Source organism: Limulus polyphemus, unplaced genomic scaffold (genome assembly GCF_000517525.1).
Source record: "Limulus polyphemus unplaced genomic scaffold, Limulus_polyphemus-2.1.2 Scaffold764, whole genome shotgun sequence".
Lineage (NCBI taxonomy): Eukaryota > Metazoa > Arthropoda > Merostomata > Xiphosura > Limulidae > Limulus > Limulus polyphemus.
This window is the reverse complement of record NW_013666374.1, coordinates 172,612-188,589: the sequence shown is the minus strand read 5'-3', so window position 1 is coordinate 188,589 and position 15,978 is coordinate 172,612. Positions and strand designations below refer to the sequence as shown.

Here is a 15,978-nt window from a genome sequence, read left to right as displayed (position 1 = left end):
AATTACTTGCCTTTCTTCAATCACTGATGGTGTTTTACATGGTAGCCTTGGTTATGAACTGTTGCTCATCAGTACAGTTTCCACTGTAGGAGGCTTTTATGTAATACACTGAGGTTAATACTGTCCTCCTAATCTTACATGCTATCTAAAGCTCATCAACCATGCACAGATGACGATTTCTGAGGGCTCGTTTGACCCACCTGAAAGCACAAAAACCCATGGGAGTTGTCTGCAAGAATGATGTATTCTTGGGGTTACTTCCGGTGACAACAGTTTATTCTTCTTCACTGTTTCCGTTGTGAATTTGGTGGAGGATCAGGCAGTAGCCTGTTTTTCCATGCTGGAATTACGTCTTCCCGTTTTTAGTTGATAAGGTTCAACACTAAAGATACCCTTTTTTTTTTTTGGTCCAGGTGGATAAGGCGCTCGACTCGCAATCTGAGGGTCGCGGGTTCGAATCCCCGTCACACCAAACATGCTCGCTCTTTCAGCCGTGGGGGGCGTTATAATGTGACAGTCAATCCCACTATTCGTTGGTAAAAGAGTAGCCCAAGGGTGGTGATTACCTTCCTTCTAGACTTACACTGCTAAATTATGGATGGCTAGTGCAGATAACCCTCGTGCAGTTTTGCGTGAAATTCAAAAACAAAAATAAACATTTTGCAGAAAGTTTCCAAATTGAAAGCAAGTAACTCAGGAGTTATGAAAGTAGTTTAAGGAGAGTTCTGAGCTAATATCTGTATATTTTGTCATCGTAATGATTAGTCCAGTGTTTTTGCACATTGTTTTAGTTGTTGTTTTCCGGAATCGCTTACTAGATGATTAGTTTTATCAATTATTGTACAAAAAATAAATAAGAAAGAATCTAATATTAAATTATGGCCGTCGTACCATTTCGTTTATTTAACGGAGGCGTAAAAAGAGAGCTAAAACTGATGTAACCATAATGAATGTCAAATACTGAATAATTCGTTATCATCTTTAGTGTTACACGAGATACTAAGAATGCATATTTATTTATAACACATATGTTTAGCTAATGATCCCTGATTTGCTTTATAAGTCTCCAAGCGTATCGCTAAACCACAAGGGTTGGGTGGGCTGTTTATTACACAAAAACAACTAGTTGAACTTTAATGACGATAGGAGTTGACAAAATGCATAATGAGTTACGCCGTAATTTAAGGTTCACAGATAAATCCGTATAAATAATTCTTACAAGTCTTTGTAACAAAACATTTTCACGTGTTTTTACTGCTTCGATCCAGTGTCTAAGGATTTCGAAAGTATATTTTTGTTGTACCGATGGCGTGTTCTATATCTGGACATATTTAATTGGCCTGTCAAGTAGAATCAGTTTTGATGTGATGTACACACTTAGCTATATCGTGATTTGTCATTTCTGCATACACTGTAGTGTTACTGAACGTGAGAAGTTTAAATGATTTCATTTGATGTTACATGTAATCATACTTCGAAGTAGTGAAAACAAAATCAATCTCAGTTCCTTCTGATGAACTATAAACAACGGGCATGTGTTGTACATTTGTATATCAACTATTAATACAAAACTGTGTGTGTGTGTGTATTTTTAATTCCCTTTATTCATCACAAAGTAACCTACATTATCATGTTTGTTCGTAGAATAAGTAACATCGAAATAACAGTTCAGTTCTATATTATCTAGAAAACGTGCTTTTCAAGAATTTATTTCTTTTACCATCAGAACTGTGTAATTTCGTGAAGATCAGTTGTTAACTAGTCTCTTTTATTAGATTTACTACATAATCACTGAAATAGACCGTTGTGTTATTTAGTTTTGTCCTCGTGCAGTGATATGCAGCAATTCTAAGAGAAGACAAGGCCTAAAGTTGCACAATGTTTTTGATAGAAAAACAAATAAACAATAATTACGTGCTTTTATGAATAGATGTGTTTATTACAGCCTACGACGTCCGTTAGTGGAGATGATAAATCTTGCTAATAACATTACAGTGTAGTGACTTGATTAGAAATGGTCTTAATATTGAGTAGTTGGAGCTGGAGTAGGTGTCGCTAAAATAATAAGGGGTTGAAATAACGGAGCCCTTGTGGCGTCGTTTAATACGTTTTAATGTTATTCGAGTGTTATAGCATGTAGTACAACGGAAATTGTGATTTATTTTACTATTCAATATTCGTTGTTGTTTTTTTAATGCACGTTGCCAACAAAGTGTGCTGTACTCAAGGTAGAGAGAGATACAGAAATAAGGTTTTATCGCTTACGAAAGCAATCCAAGAAGTCTGGCTAATAGCACTAATAAGACCAGACTTTTATGAACTTTTATTGAACACCAGCATTGTTTTAAAAGTCATAACTGGTCGTTGGAAATAAAACTTCTCATTCAACAGTATTTGATCGAGCCACAAAATTTTAATCTTACTCTTTTCTAATTAAAAAGCAATAAAAGTAGTTTAATTTTAACGCACGCCATTTAAGCTACGCTTTCTCTCAGGCATTATGTGTTATATCTATAAATCCTGATCTTTTGAAAAACTTTTACGCGGTCAGACAAACAAACTCACGTAGACGTAACTTTATTTACTAAAACTACACGTAAAGTAAACAGTACAGTAATGGTATTTATAATGGTGTACAAAGTATGAAACAGCTATGAGCCATCAGTGTATGACACGGTTGTACCAGTTGAAACAAAGAAACTCACAGAAACAAAAAATAAACTCGTAGTAAAGAAATAAAATAGCTAAAAGGTGCTTATAGTAGTCTATAAAACGAACAGAAACTAAACTGTTACAAAGTAAAGTAATTGTCAAGTTGTAATGAAGGTAAACTTAGCTGAATATGCAGAAACGTCTGAATGCGTGTTCACAAAGTGAGAAGCATATGCTTTTGAGCGAATTGCGCATGCGTATTTAGACCTAAGTAAGTCCAAAAAGCCCATAAAAAGTGTATTTATTATAATGTTAATTTATTTTTGAAAATTATACGAGGGTTAAATGTTGTTTGTGTAAAATACTTTGCAAATAAAAAACTAAAGTTGAAATTGAAGCCAGTCGTCACGTGATGACCACGACAGTTTTTGACTAAGAAATAAACAGGTAAAGTGATTCTGAATGCGTATTATGAATGCAAGTATTATTTATATAGATATAGAAAGTAAAAACATCATAGGCCTGTTTACTAAAGCACTAGCCCCCAGTAGCACAGCGGACTTACAATGCTAGAATCCGGGTTTCGTTACCCGTGGTGGGCAGAGCACGGATAGCCCATTGTGTAGCTCTGTGCTTAATTACAAACAAACAAAGCACTAATTAAATTTTCAGATTTAACATAATATAAATTTCTTATTATAAGTAATTTCTAAAATCACAGTTGATTATTGATTACACATAAACTTCACGATAGCTTGATCGTGATATAAGATTTTACCAATAGCCGCAATGTACGCATTTTTATATTTGTTAGCATTTAAGTGGTAATATGTATTAGGATTTTCTGAATAAAATTTAAATTTACTCAAGAAGACAAAACAGTGGCTGCTTTCTTGTTCTAATACAGTATTTTCCAAACTTTGGGGCGCGCGTTCTGGGGGGTGGGACTTTTGGCGGGAGAGATAAAAAATAACAACGGAAGAAACAGAAGAGTTGGAAACGACAATAACCACTTACTCAATCCTTACAAGCATTTTTCATTATTTTTTTTTCAAACAGGCTAAGAAAATGTTGATTTTGTTGTTATCACTTGTGAAAATTATTTCAATGTGGAGGGTGGCGCAACAAAAACTTTGGTGAGCTAGGGAGGTGCCGCTATTTAAAGTTTGGAAAACACTGTCCTAACAGTTTCAGCGCTACGTATAAAAAGGTGGTAGCACATACCTATTCACACTTTTAAAAATCCTCCTCCCCCTGCCCCCAAGAAGAATTTTGGTATCCCCATTGGAAAACTCTAGGAGATTTTATGTCAGTGATATGAACTTTTGGTCTTGTTGGCTATTGCACGTGCTGAAACTTCTGCTCTTGTTGGCTATTGCACGTGCTGAAACTTCTAGTCTTGTTGGCTGTTGCACGTGCTGAAACTTTATTACTAAGTTCTGGAAGAAATTGTATGTAATATAAATAGAATAGTCTTTCCACAATGATAAGTTTTATAGTAGTGAAAAAATTAAACTTTTTATTTATTGTTACTTTGTAATAGAAATAAGATTTAAAAAATGAAAGCACGCCAGACATTTTAAATTTTGTCAAATATAATTGTTTTCCTAAAGTTTTGAAATCGTCTCTCGAAACCACTGTGGACCTGGTACGTAAAGACAGAGTAATTTGAACCATGAAATACTATCTACTTTGAAAAACAGTGCTCGTTATTTTGGAATTTCAATTAATTATGTTATAAACCCACCCTTCTCCTTTCGTTTGAGTATCTCAAGGGCCTTAACTGAACAAGAAAATATTCCCCCCTCCTTCCTTGAAATCGTGAAGTTGGTTGTGTAATGTATGTTATATGAAACGTCACGACCAGGTTTCGTGTCTGCCATTATTTAAGGGTTCACGAGCCTCATTCTTAGGTCTAACTGTTTAAGAATGTAGAACATTCGCTTTCATGGCACATCACAAATTTTATGAATATTATGTACAAAACCTGACATAAATTAGTTAATAACTATATTTTGTATTGGGAAATGGTCTGGCGTATTCATGAGGTACATGAAAATATTTTGAAATTTTAACTGATGAGTACTCCATATTTGTTTGCTATTCCGTACTGTTAGAGTGGTTCTGGTTCGTCCTTGATAATCATAAATTTATTCATATACTTCATTTTTACCAATGGGAGGATTTTTATTGTTAAAAATTTCAAAATTCTAGATATTTCTAATTTCTGGTCCGTTTTGTACACGATTTTGACTACAAATGATTCTCGTGCAACCGGAAATAACATACCAAAATAATAACACGAATAAAGCCTAAGTTCGATCTCCGACGGCGTATTTGAGAAGCCCAAAGACATGGAAGTCCATGGGAGATTTATTTGAATGGTTTACTATAAATTCTTGTGTATACTTTTATCGTGTGGAGCAACTGGCTTGTTGACTTGGATGTGTGACTGGATACCTTATTTTGATAAAACTATACCTTATTGACATTCAGTCCGTATAAAAATGGCACCATATAGAAGTGTCAGAACATTAACCAGATAGCTTACAGAGTTCACTTTGGCACTTTCTCTATTCTCTGGATGTGTATCTTACCATTATAGCTGTAACCTGCACCGTAAATCCCTTGAAAAAATTGCGACACGTTCATTACAATTTTTTTTTGGATGTTGTATCACCGACAGGACGATAATAAATTTCCTGGACTTTTACAAATACTTAAGTAGACATATACTTTATGTAATTTGACGACATAATTCGATTTGTCATGTGCCAGATATCACTTATAGGGCTTTCAACAGTTGGTCTACCTTTAAGCTATATGCTTTGGGTGAACCTTATGAACACGACTTTGGTATCGCTTTCGTAAACCTAAGTTCGTGTGAATAATTATTTTTACACTTCCTAGGGAGGGTCTTATTTTAGCAGCAGAGGACCCCTTTGTTCTTGGATTGCTTCTGGTGACACGTTTTTTTAAACTTCTACACTACTTCCGGTGTACGACTGGAAGCAGGTTGTGCAGTAGTCTGTTTTAAAACTGCTGGATTCACGCCTACGTTTGTTTTACTGGTATGTTTTACACTGTAGAGATCCTTTTCTTTGATGCATTCAAAATTCTTACTTTGTATGATTTTAGAATCACGAAATAGAGAACTTCACGTCATAATGTCCTTTAATGTAACTCTTCCAAAAGGGTACAATTTTAGGTTTCATCTGCACTTAGGAATCACTTCATGTCTACTGAAATTTAACAAGAGGGTCAGGGAATTTAACTAGGTAGTCACAGGAATTACCAAGGACAAGGTGATTGGATTTGTAAGTTGTTATCATAAATCGTGAACAAACCTGTGCATTGTGGAATCAGTGTCGGTATATATGGTTATTGTCTTTACCAGCCTTGCCCAGTTTGTTTACAGCATGCCTATACAGTATGTGTTGCTGTGCATGGATTTATTACTCTTGACAGGTCAACCGTGTATGAATAATTTTATTGACAATTGATACAAAGTTATAGTCTTTTGATGGACGTAGATATAAGTTCGAAGTCATGGAATAAAAGTATCGATCTGGTTTCAGTATATATATATATATATATAAAAGGTTTGTGGAAAAAATAGAAATAGTCAGCTCAGGAATGTTCTATGGACGAGAAGCTACCTGATGTGTTTTCTATAATTGATACTTGAAACCGTCGGTACTTGGTGAAACTCCATAATTACAGAATTGAGGAAAAACAAGACAACTGTACGTTTCACAAATACATCATTTATTACGACCATTGTTTCGCCAGTAAAGGCATCAGCAGGTATCTAATCTCACAGTCACTTCAGCTGAAGGTAAAAGAATCTTCAATAGGATACTCTAATGATCAACTCTGATTGAAAGATACAGTTTACTTGTGGATTATGGTTTGCGAACAGGACACCACCGTCACTATCTACCCAACTGATACTTTAAATATATATATATATATATATAGGTACAAACTAAGAAGAGACATCTCGATGACTACCCGAGCTAGATTTCATGAAATATAGGTTTTAAGATTAATTTTCGCATATTTAATTTAGTTTGGTCTTTTAAAGATACTCTAAACGTAACCCAGCAAAAATTCAGAGGTACACATCACAATTTCTCAATGCACAAAATCGTGAATCCGATTTTCAGTGTTTTTTTATTGTATTTTTTATGTAAAAGCTCTCTAGTTGCAATTAGACGTTGTTTAGGCATCTTTCATTCGGCAAAATTTTTATTTCCATTTCGAAAAATCTGTGTTCGATCCCCCTAAGGCTCACCAACCATAAAGTTGTCGCGACGCTACGGATATATGCATATATGAGTTTCAGTAGGAAAACACGGAATATTTTTGTTTAGGTTTTACTACTTACACGAATTTACGAATATAGAACCATTTCAGGTAAATTGTGTTATCTGATAGTAAATTTTGACTGTCACTTGTGATAACGTGAGAAGTAGTTCTTAATTTGATACTAGAAGTTTTAACTGTGATGTGGAGATGAAGGGTTTTCTTTTATCAAAGTTATTTCACCATCTCTATAGATAACAAAGAAATGTGTAATCTTTAAGTAATATTTTTTTTGTTGTTGTTTTTCTAGACGTATTCTGGCCTGTTCTGTGTGGTGGTCAATCCGTACAGGAAACTTCCGATCTACACAGAGAAGGTGATTGATCTGTACAAAGGAAAGAAGAGACATGAAGTGCCTCCCCACATCTTCACTGTCACCGATGCAGCTTACAGAAGCATGCTGCAAGGTATATTAGTTTGTGTGGATTTACCTTAACAAGAAAGGCCCGGCATGGCCAGGTGGTTAGGGCGCGTGACTCGCAATCTGAAGAGCATTATAAAGTGACGGTCAATCCCACTATTCGTTGGTGAAAGAGTAGCCCAAGAGTTGGCGGTGGGTGGTGATGACTAGCTGCCTTCCATCTAGTATTTCACTGCTAAATTAGGAACAGTTAGCGCAGATAGCCCTCGTGTATCTTTGCGCGAAATTCAAAAACAAACAAACGTAACAAGAAAACGTGTTTTCTTTCATGGCTTGTTTATGCATGAATAAGGCTTGAACACAAAAAAAACTTAAACAAAATTCGCATAAATTCAGATCCAAACTATATGCAATTAGGTTTAAGTTAGTTGCTAAGCCTAGAGTTTAAGAATTATCATTTCATTGAACATGATTCTTGCGCTTCTCCAGGTTTTAATACGCAATTTGCGTATGCTAGTCATGTGCACAGAGTATGCATGTATTCTTGCATACTTTAAGGCTTTTTGCCACGTCATGCCAATTTCTCATTGAACATGTAGATTGAATTTATTGTGTTTATTTGGGCCTATAAACTTGTAATGTATATTGGAAGTTTATAACATTTTGTTGCTTCCTTAGTAAAGAAAAACAAAATAAAAGAAAAAAAAAAACAACAAGCGAAAGAGAAACGTGTGTTGTTGTTTTAACCTGTACATATTTACATGCAATGATAGGATTAAGCGAATCACATATGAGCAAAAAAACACACATTGGCTATTGAAAAATACTTAAAGTACCGAATAGTCCAGAAAACTCGTTAAAACTTATAGCTATCAAATCACAATAAACGGAGGAAAAATATGATAGAATGTCATGTATATGCGCAGTATTCCAGCTAACCTGTTTACGTTGTCTGTTGACTATTCTGGGAGATAAACAGGATTATAACCAGAATGTGTGCTCTTTGCCATTTTAGTGGATGTTAAAAAGTTATGCAAAAAAAGATTCCGGTTGGAAGAGTACTGATGTTTTTTTATATGTGTTATTATTATTATTATAAAATCTAAGGTTTCTGAGCTTGTGTTTTAGTGCTGGCCATGCTGTGGATATAGATTTGGCTTGTCGTGACAGTAGGTCAAGTATATGTGTACCAAACATCTACGTCATTCCCTTTGAGTTGATGACGTAGGCGAAAAGATCATTCTTTGTCTGCTATGGCTGTAACAATAAACCCGGTCAACTTCATGAGTGGACTGCCCCCAGATGAATAGTGCTTAAGACAGTTACACTCGTAACTTTGCATATTAAAGAAATACCTTATTTTGGATTTCAAATAATGTTTGATTTTTGTATGATATTATCCTCAGTTTGTGATTAATCAGCGGTTGTTAAGGTGTTTCTGGATCATTGACTGACTCTGTATTGTACTTTGAACTTCAAACTACACATTCTACACCGGTAGAGATGGAATTGATTTTTGAAGTTTAAAAATGATCGGCGTGTTTCAGGCTCTGTATAGAGCATTCAATTCGAGGATTATCGTCAAATGTTAAAATGTATAGTCAATATATAGTTTTCATTGTACTAAATGCTACTTATTATAGTTATTACAATTAAAGATCCGTTTTGTATCTTCTTGTTTCTAGTAAAGAAAAACTAAGATTCTTGAGGGCATTTTATTTTTCATAATTTGTTTGCCACTTACGCAACTTCTCTATAACATTTTCCATAAAATATAATGTATTACTATTAAATTAATATGGTTGTGTATTAGATTACAAATATTTCTTGTTGTTATTAATTAAAACTGTTGGCTGAATGACTTTTTTGAAACTACATTTGGCTAATGTAGAGGAGATGTATAGCTAGTTTTAGAAGGATGTTCCTGTTGCTAGGAGACATTTAGTCTAATTAAACTTATAAAACGACTATACGGGAAGAAGAAAAACAAGAATACGACATATTACAACGTTCCGACAAGTTTGCTTGTCATCATCAGGTACTACAAAGAAGTGAGTGTTTATAATTCTATTTATTCACTTTAATAGGGGGTTCTTCATTTCTTTAACAATAAACAGCGGAAGCCAATGTTTGGGGAAACGCTTTGCTGAAACAGGAAGACATTGTTGAATAGTGAGTTAGAATGAATTTGTTACAGGATATTGTTGATGGGTATAAGAAGTCAAATGTTATATTGCAACAGTAGTAACGTTTTGTTAAGCCTACGATTAAAATAGACAGGAAATCACTGACGGATAAGAAACATATAGTTAGTTTGCAGTGAGGGATTATACGTGTAGAGCAAACATTCAGTTATTTTGCAACGGGATACAATTGATGTGTAGAAACGTATATCTTACTTATAACTTTCTTGGCAGACTGACGGTCGGCTAGCGGCATGACCTTCTCTACATCAGGCATTATTGTTCACCATGCAATCGACCTCTTTCCTTCTGTTTGAAATATCGAGAGGCCGAAAGATATGTTAGTTCTCCCCTAAAAAATGCTAGGTCCTCTGTTCCTACTCTGCAGATCAGGAAGTATGCAGCTGAAATCTCTCAAAAATGTCTGAGAAAGGTACAGTTAACTAGTACTAGGAAATAATTGACAAATATTAAAATAAAGTTAGACGTTTAGTCAGCTTTGGAATAGAGAGCCTTATGGTTAGGGAGTTAGGTTTGAAAGCTGCGGACTAGTGGGATCGGAACCCTTGCCCGAACATGCTCGCCTTTTCACCAGTGGAGTCGTTATAATGTGTCGGAAATTCCCACTGTTTGTCGGCAAAGCGATTGGTGCTGCCGTCGGTTGGCTTCCCTGTGGTCAGAAGTTCAAAATTAGGGATGGCGGCAGAAAACCTTGATAGCATTCCATAAACAAAACAAATAAATTTGGAGTGGTAGTTTTTCTTAGTTAGCTATTTTACTGTTGGTGTACAGCAGGAAGTTGCCGTTACTTAGTTAAGATGGAGTTCATTAACTTACAGTAGATATTAGCAAGACAATGTATCCAGTTAAAGTGCATTTGAAGGTTTGCTGGCTAACACGTACAGCTAAAGTGTGGTTGGAGGTCATTGCAGGCTGATACATACAGTTAAAAATTCAGGAGGAGATCGAGATATTTATGGCTAGGAATATTACAGTTAAGCTTATAACAGGAATGTATTAAAACTACAAATAATTTACGGTTAAAATTGTATCACGATGATACTCTTGGTCAGGAAACTTACGTTTGCTTAGTAGCTGGTAGTATTTTGACTAGAAAACATACAGGTGAGTTAAGAACAAGAGGTTTCTTTAGGTAGAAAACTTATGCAATTAATTTTCGATAGGAGGTCATTATTTTGCCGATGATCGTAGAGTTAGCTTATGCCAAAAAGCATTTTGGGCTAAGTGATGTGTAGTCGAAGTCCAGCAGAGGGGCAGTGTTTGAAACAAGAAATTTTTTCAAGGTGGGAAGTATATTGAGCAAAATTTTAACAAGTGTGTAAACAGTAAACAAATGTAGATAACTTGCAATAGGGAGTTACTGTTGGGGGGTGAATGCAGTTACACGTCAACGGTAATACATAAGAAATCCATTATTATAAGAGTCTGAGCTCAGTTGTCTAAGGTATCTTAATTAATTGATTATTTTGAACGATCAACCATTTTGTGTATACTTTGATTTATTGCTTGAACGAAGAAAAAGTCCCATATTTAAAAATTCTTGATGTAAGAAATCAAATTTTCCATACTTATTTTTTATGATTTTAAAATAGATCCAGTATATATCTTTTTTTGGCATGGTTATGTTTTTTTCTTATTACCACAAACTGAAACAGTGAACAATTATTGACTGGTTATGAGGGCAACAAATAATCCATTGACCTAAATCACCAGCCAAAAATTGTATTATTCTACCACAACCAACCCCTGCTGTTTTTCTGTTTTCAGTTTTACTAAAATCTGATTAATTAACGCTGTCGCATAGCGTATTTATCATATATCCCAGACTTACATGCAAATATTAAAGTTTAATATTTCATTGAAGATTTTGATATCATTTTAAGAATTAGTAAGTGTTAGAAATTGTTTAATTTTTCAAAATATAACAGTCCATCATCATGTGATCATATCAATAAACAAACAACGTTGGAAATGAATAAGTGTATTTTCACTGTGATACAAAAACTTGTACTCTTTTAAAGTTCTGTAGCTCTTACCTGTGAATAACTGAAATATTGCGCCATAAAATATGGCCACATTCATTTATGGGTTAGAGTAAATTGTTTGAGGTTAAGCCTTAATAAATCAGCGTGTTTTCACACTGCTACAAAAAATTATCGTTTTCAAGTTCTACTGTGATGTCACGCATGAATGGCAAGGGCCTTGAGAACTAGGCAACATTGATGTGATTTGTTGCCCTGCTTTCAAAGCAATACTTAAAATGTTTCTTACCACGTGGAGCACTGTGGCCAATCACGGGAAATAATTCATGCTAGGTGGTAGAATAAAGCAAAATGTGACCAAACTCAAAATGATACTATTAAATGTTTGTTGTTAAGCAAAATTTTGCACAGTATGCTATGTTGTATCTACCTACGGATCAAACCCCGAATCTTAGCGTTATAAGCCTCAAGCTTACCGCTGAGCCATCGTTATGAGTCACATTATTCTGGATTTGAAAAATAAACATACATGTATTATAAAAAAGTATCGTTAAATAGAAATTCTGTGTAGGGCTGGCTACCCCACTTTGTCTATCGAAAGCATGGTGTTTGAATAGAATCTCAGCTTTCGTCATTATACCTTTCATTTAGTTAACTTTAGAATACCTCTTTTGTGACTATTTTACAGCAGAGCGACATTTTACGATTGGGAATTCTGGTTCTATTTGTTTTGTCAGTGAGGAAGCCAGTAATGTAGGAATCTTATTCTCTATGTAAAGTCGAGTCAGCTAAGTCTGTAATGTGATCATAAGCCGATCAAGTGATATGTCCATTTCCATCCCTATCTTATTTGGTTCCTTTTTTCAATTTCAGTAGCTAGCCCTACATAGCTTTTTTATTTAGCGATTTTGTTTACATTATATTATAAGATGGCGTGCGTTGGTTACTAGATTATAGAGTGTATTATAAAGCTTTTTAACTTTTGTATATAATAATAATAAAATAGGTAGTCAAAGATCGTGAAGACTGTTTTGTTGTATCATATTTAGCTTCTGATGACCTGTGGCCCAGCATAGCCAGGTGGTCTGGACGCTCGACTCGTAATTTGAGGGTCGCGGGTTTGAATCTCCCCCTCCCAACAAACATACTTGCTCATTCAACCGTGGGGGCGTTATAATGATTGTAACGGTTAATCCCACTATTCGTTGGTAAAAGAGTAGCCCAAGAGTTGGCGGTGGGTGGTGATGACTAGCTGCCTTCCCTCTAGCTTTCACTGCTAAATTAGGAATGGCTAGCGCAGATAGCTCTCGGGTAGCTTTGCGCGAAATTCAAAACAAACAAACAAACTGATGACCTGTAGAGAAGAAAATTCAGGTGACTTTTGTATTGCTTTAATACGGGTGTCCGTGCCATCCCAACATAGTGATAGCAAACACTACACTTGTTCATATTACGGAAGTTGTGATACCTGCTTTAAAATGATGATTGAGTAAAAGCAATTAAAATGAAACTATTAGCGTTTACGATGTGTTCGCTTGTGAACGGAAAGTTATCCAGCACCTGGTGAAATTATTTGAAAGTTTTCCATAAAATCAGTGATGTTAGGAGTAAGCTGAACTGTTTTACATAAAAATACAGTTAGTGCATAACCCTCAGAGACAGTTTATTTTATTTTCGATATTCCTGAGACTCCATAATTATCAAGTATTGCTATAATTAGGCGATATCAGTGTCCAAATCATATTTGATTTTTCAGGATTATTTGTGTTTCATATAGACACTTGTTAGTTTTGGAATAGATAAACGCTCTTCAATGCGTGTGGAATATCGTCTCAGACAAGGTTTACGTTTTTTTTATAAGGGCCCGGCATGGGCAGGTGGTTAAGGCGCTCGACTCGCAATATGACGGTCACGGGTTCGAATTCACCAAACATGCTCGCCATTTCCGCCGTGGGGGCGTTATAATGTGACGGTCAATCCTACTATTCGTTGGTAAAAGGGTAGCCCAAGAGTTGGCGGTGGGTGGTGATGACTAGTAGCCTTCCCTCTAGTTTTACACTGCTAAATTAGGGACGGCTAGTGCAGATAGCCCTCGTGTAGCTTTGCGCGAAATTCAAAACAAACAAACAAACGTTTTCTGTAATTCAAACCCATAGTTGCCCTGTTTAAAATAGAGACGAAGTCTTTGTCGTATAATATTTACGCACCGGTATCTCGTCACAGAGGAGACGGTTTTGCCGTTATATCGGTGTCATGTAGAACATATAAACATAGTTTTATGAACTTTTTCTTCTCATTATGCCGTTGTATTTAATAATCATTAGATGAAACCATGCAGTTTCTCTTGATGCGTTGAGCTGTAGAAAGAATAACACCAAATGAAGAGTTTAAGTAGTAAATCTTGCTGATTTGCAGGAGTGTCACTTGGGCACGATGATCTCATGGTCTTTATTTTTATTTTACAGTCTTTCATTTTCAAAAGCTTTCTTGTTGGGAACAGTCTCCCTCTACAGTGTTCTCAACTAACGATCTTTGAAAAAAATAAAAATGAAACAAAGATCTTCACAAGTCGGCTTCAGAAATTCCACGTTATACTGATCATGTATGAATCTACGCATACCAAACGTTTTTAAAACTGTATTTCAGAAGAGCTAAGCTACTAAATCGCACGTTGCTACTGGTGAGTTTAATCTGTATTCATGTACAATACATGACGATATGAACCACAAGGGCGTAGGCATGAATCTGTAAAGGGGTGCTACGTGGACAAAATCAATAAAAGATGTGCTACTTCTTGAAGAAAAAGGTAATGAGTTGCAGTCATATTGGAGGGGGTGTCCGGTAGAAAATAATGTGTAGTTTTTATTGTACGTGTTCTACGTATAGGTGGTGCGATTATACCTTGCTTATGATCATGAACCAAGTTCTGCGTGTATCTTAAATTATTTGACTCCAGTAGTATGTTAGACTAAGGTACCACAGACAGTTGCATGCATCTTAAATTATTTGACTCCAGTAGTATGTTAGACTAAGGTACCGCAGACAGTTGAATGTATCTTGCATTGTTTGACTCCAGTAGTATGTTAGACTAAGGTACCACAGACAGTTGAATGTATCTTGCATTGTTTGACTCCAGTAGTATGTTAGACTAAGGTACCACAGACAGTTGAATGTATCTTGCATTGTTTGACGCCAGTAGTATGTTAGACTAAGGTACCACAGACAGTTGCATGCATCTTAAATTATTTGACTCCAGTAGTATGTTAGACTAAGGTACCGCAGACAGTTGCACTTGCTAAGTTACGTCACTATGTGCTTAATTGTGAGAACAGACTTCGCTATGAGTAATCGTTTTAATGTTTTTTGCTGCTTAATTGGATAAACTAAAGCTATAAAACGCTGTTGGATCTTTTAAAGTAATCTATCCTTGATTCTCGTTAGATCAACGTTTCTCAGACTGGGGTCTGCGACACATGTCCGAAATTTCATAAAAGTATGATTTATAGAATAAGAAATGTTTTTCGTAAAATTAAATTTATATTTTGTGATACAGCTTTTCATCTACATGATTTTTTTTTCGAAACAAAAATCATCGATAAGGTTTGGGGGGTCTCCAAAAATATTTTAAATCAAAAGAGGTCCTCGGGTAAATAAAGTTTGAGAACCACTGCATTAGATAATTTTTCTTACCCAGCGGTTATCCAGTAGGATTTGAAATAGACGAATAATACGTAATTTATATATATATAACACTTTAGGCAGTAAAGGATATATATATATAACACTTTAGGCAGTAAAGGATATATATATATAACACTTTAGGCAGTAAAGGATAGCATTAAAATAAAAAATGATCTTTGACGTTTATGAAACCAGAAAATTTCCACTTGTTGGAGGATTGTTTGTTTGTTGGTCTGTTTGTTATGAAGCACAAAGCCACACAATGGTATCTCCGTGCTCTGGCCACCACGGGTATCGAAACCCGGTTTCTAGCGTTGTAAATCCGCAGACATACCGCTGTGCCACTGGGGAGGAGAGGGCTTGTTGGAAGAAAAGAAACATTAAATACAATCGAAAATCCTAGAACGCATTACCATCCACGAGAGAAAACAAAATTTAAAAATGTGTGAAAATTAAAATCTGAACCCTGCTGTAATTAGATGAGAAAGTTGTTTATTACTTTTGCAATAGGGTTTTAATATATTTCTCAATTGACTGAAAAAGATTTTGAATGATCAGTTATTAAGTTTTTGTTTGGAATTGTATGTCCAGTTAACATAATCGAACATGTACGTGTGTGTGTGTGTGAATGTATGTCACTTTCACACATGTTTGATAAAGTGCTTTGGAACTACGTAAATACACTTAGAGCGTAATGTCTGAAAATATGTCCAAGGATTTGAGTCAGATT

General features: G+C 35.3%; 1 protein-coding gene across 1 annotated transcript in view; it reads left to right on the top strand.

Annotated features, from left to right (window-relative positions):
• The window catches only part of LOC106460397 (myosin heavy chain, non-muscle-like), a 187,260-nt gene that overhangs the window by 29,625 nt on the left and 141,657 nt on the right, over positions 1-15,978 (top strand). The window contains exon 2 of the mRNA XM_022387112.1: positions 7,271-7,427. Coding sequence (XP_022242820.1) covers positions 7,271-7,427 — 157 coding nt within the window. The remainder of the gene's footprint in view (positions 1-7,270; positions 7,428-15,978) is intronic.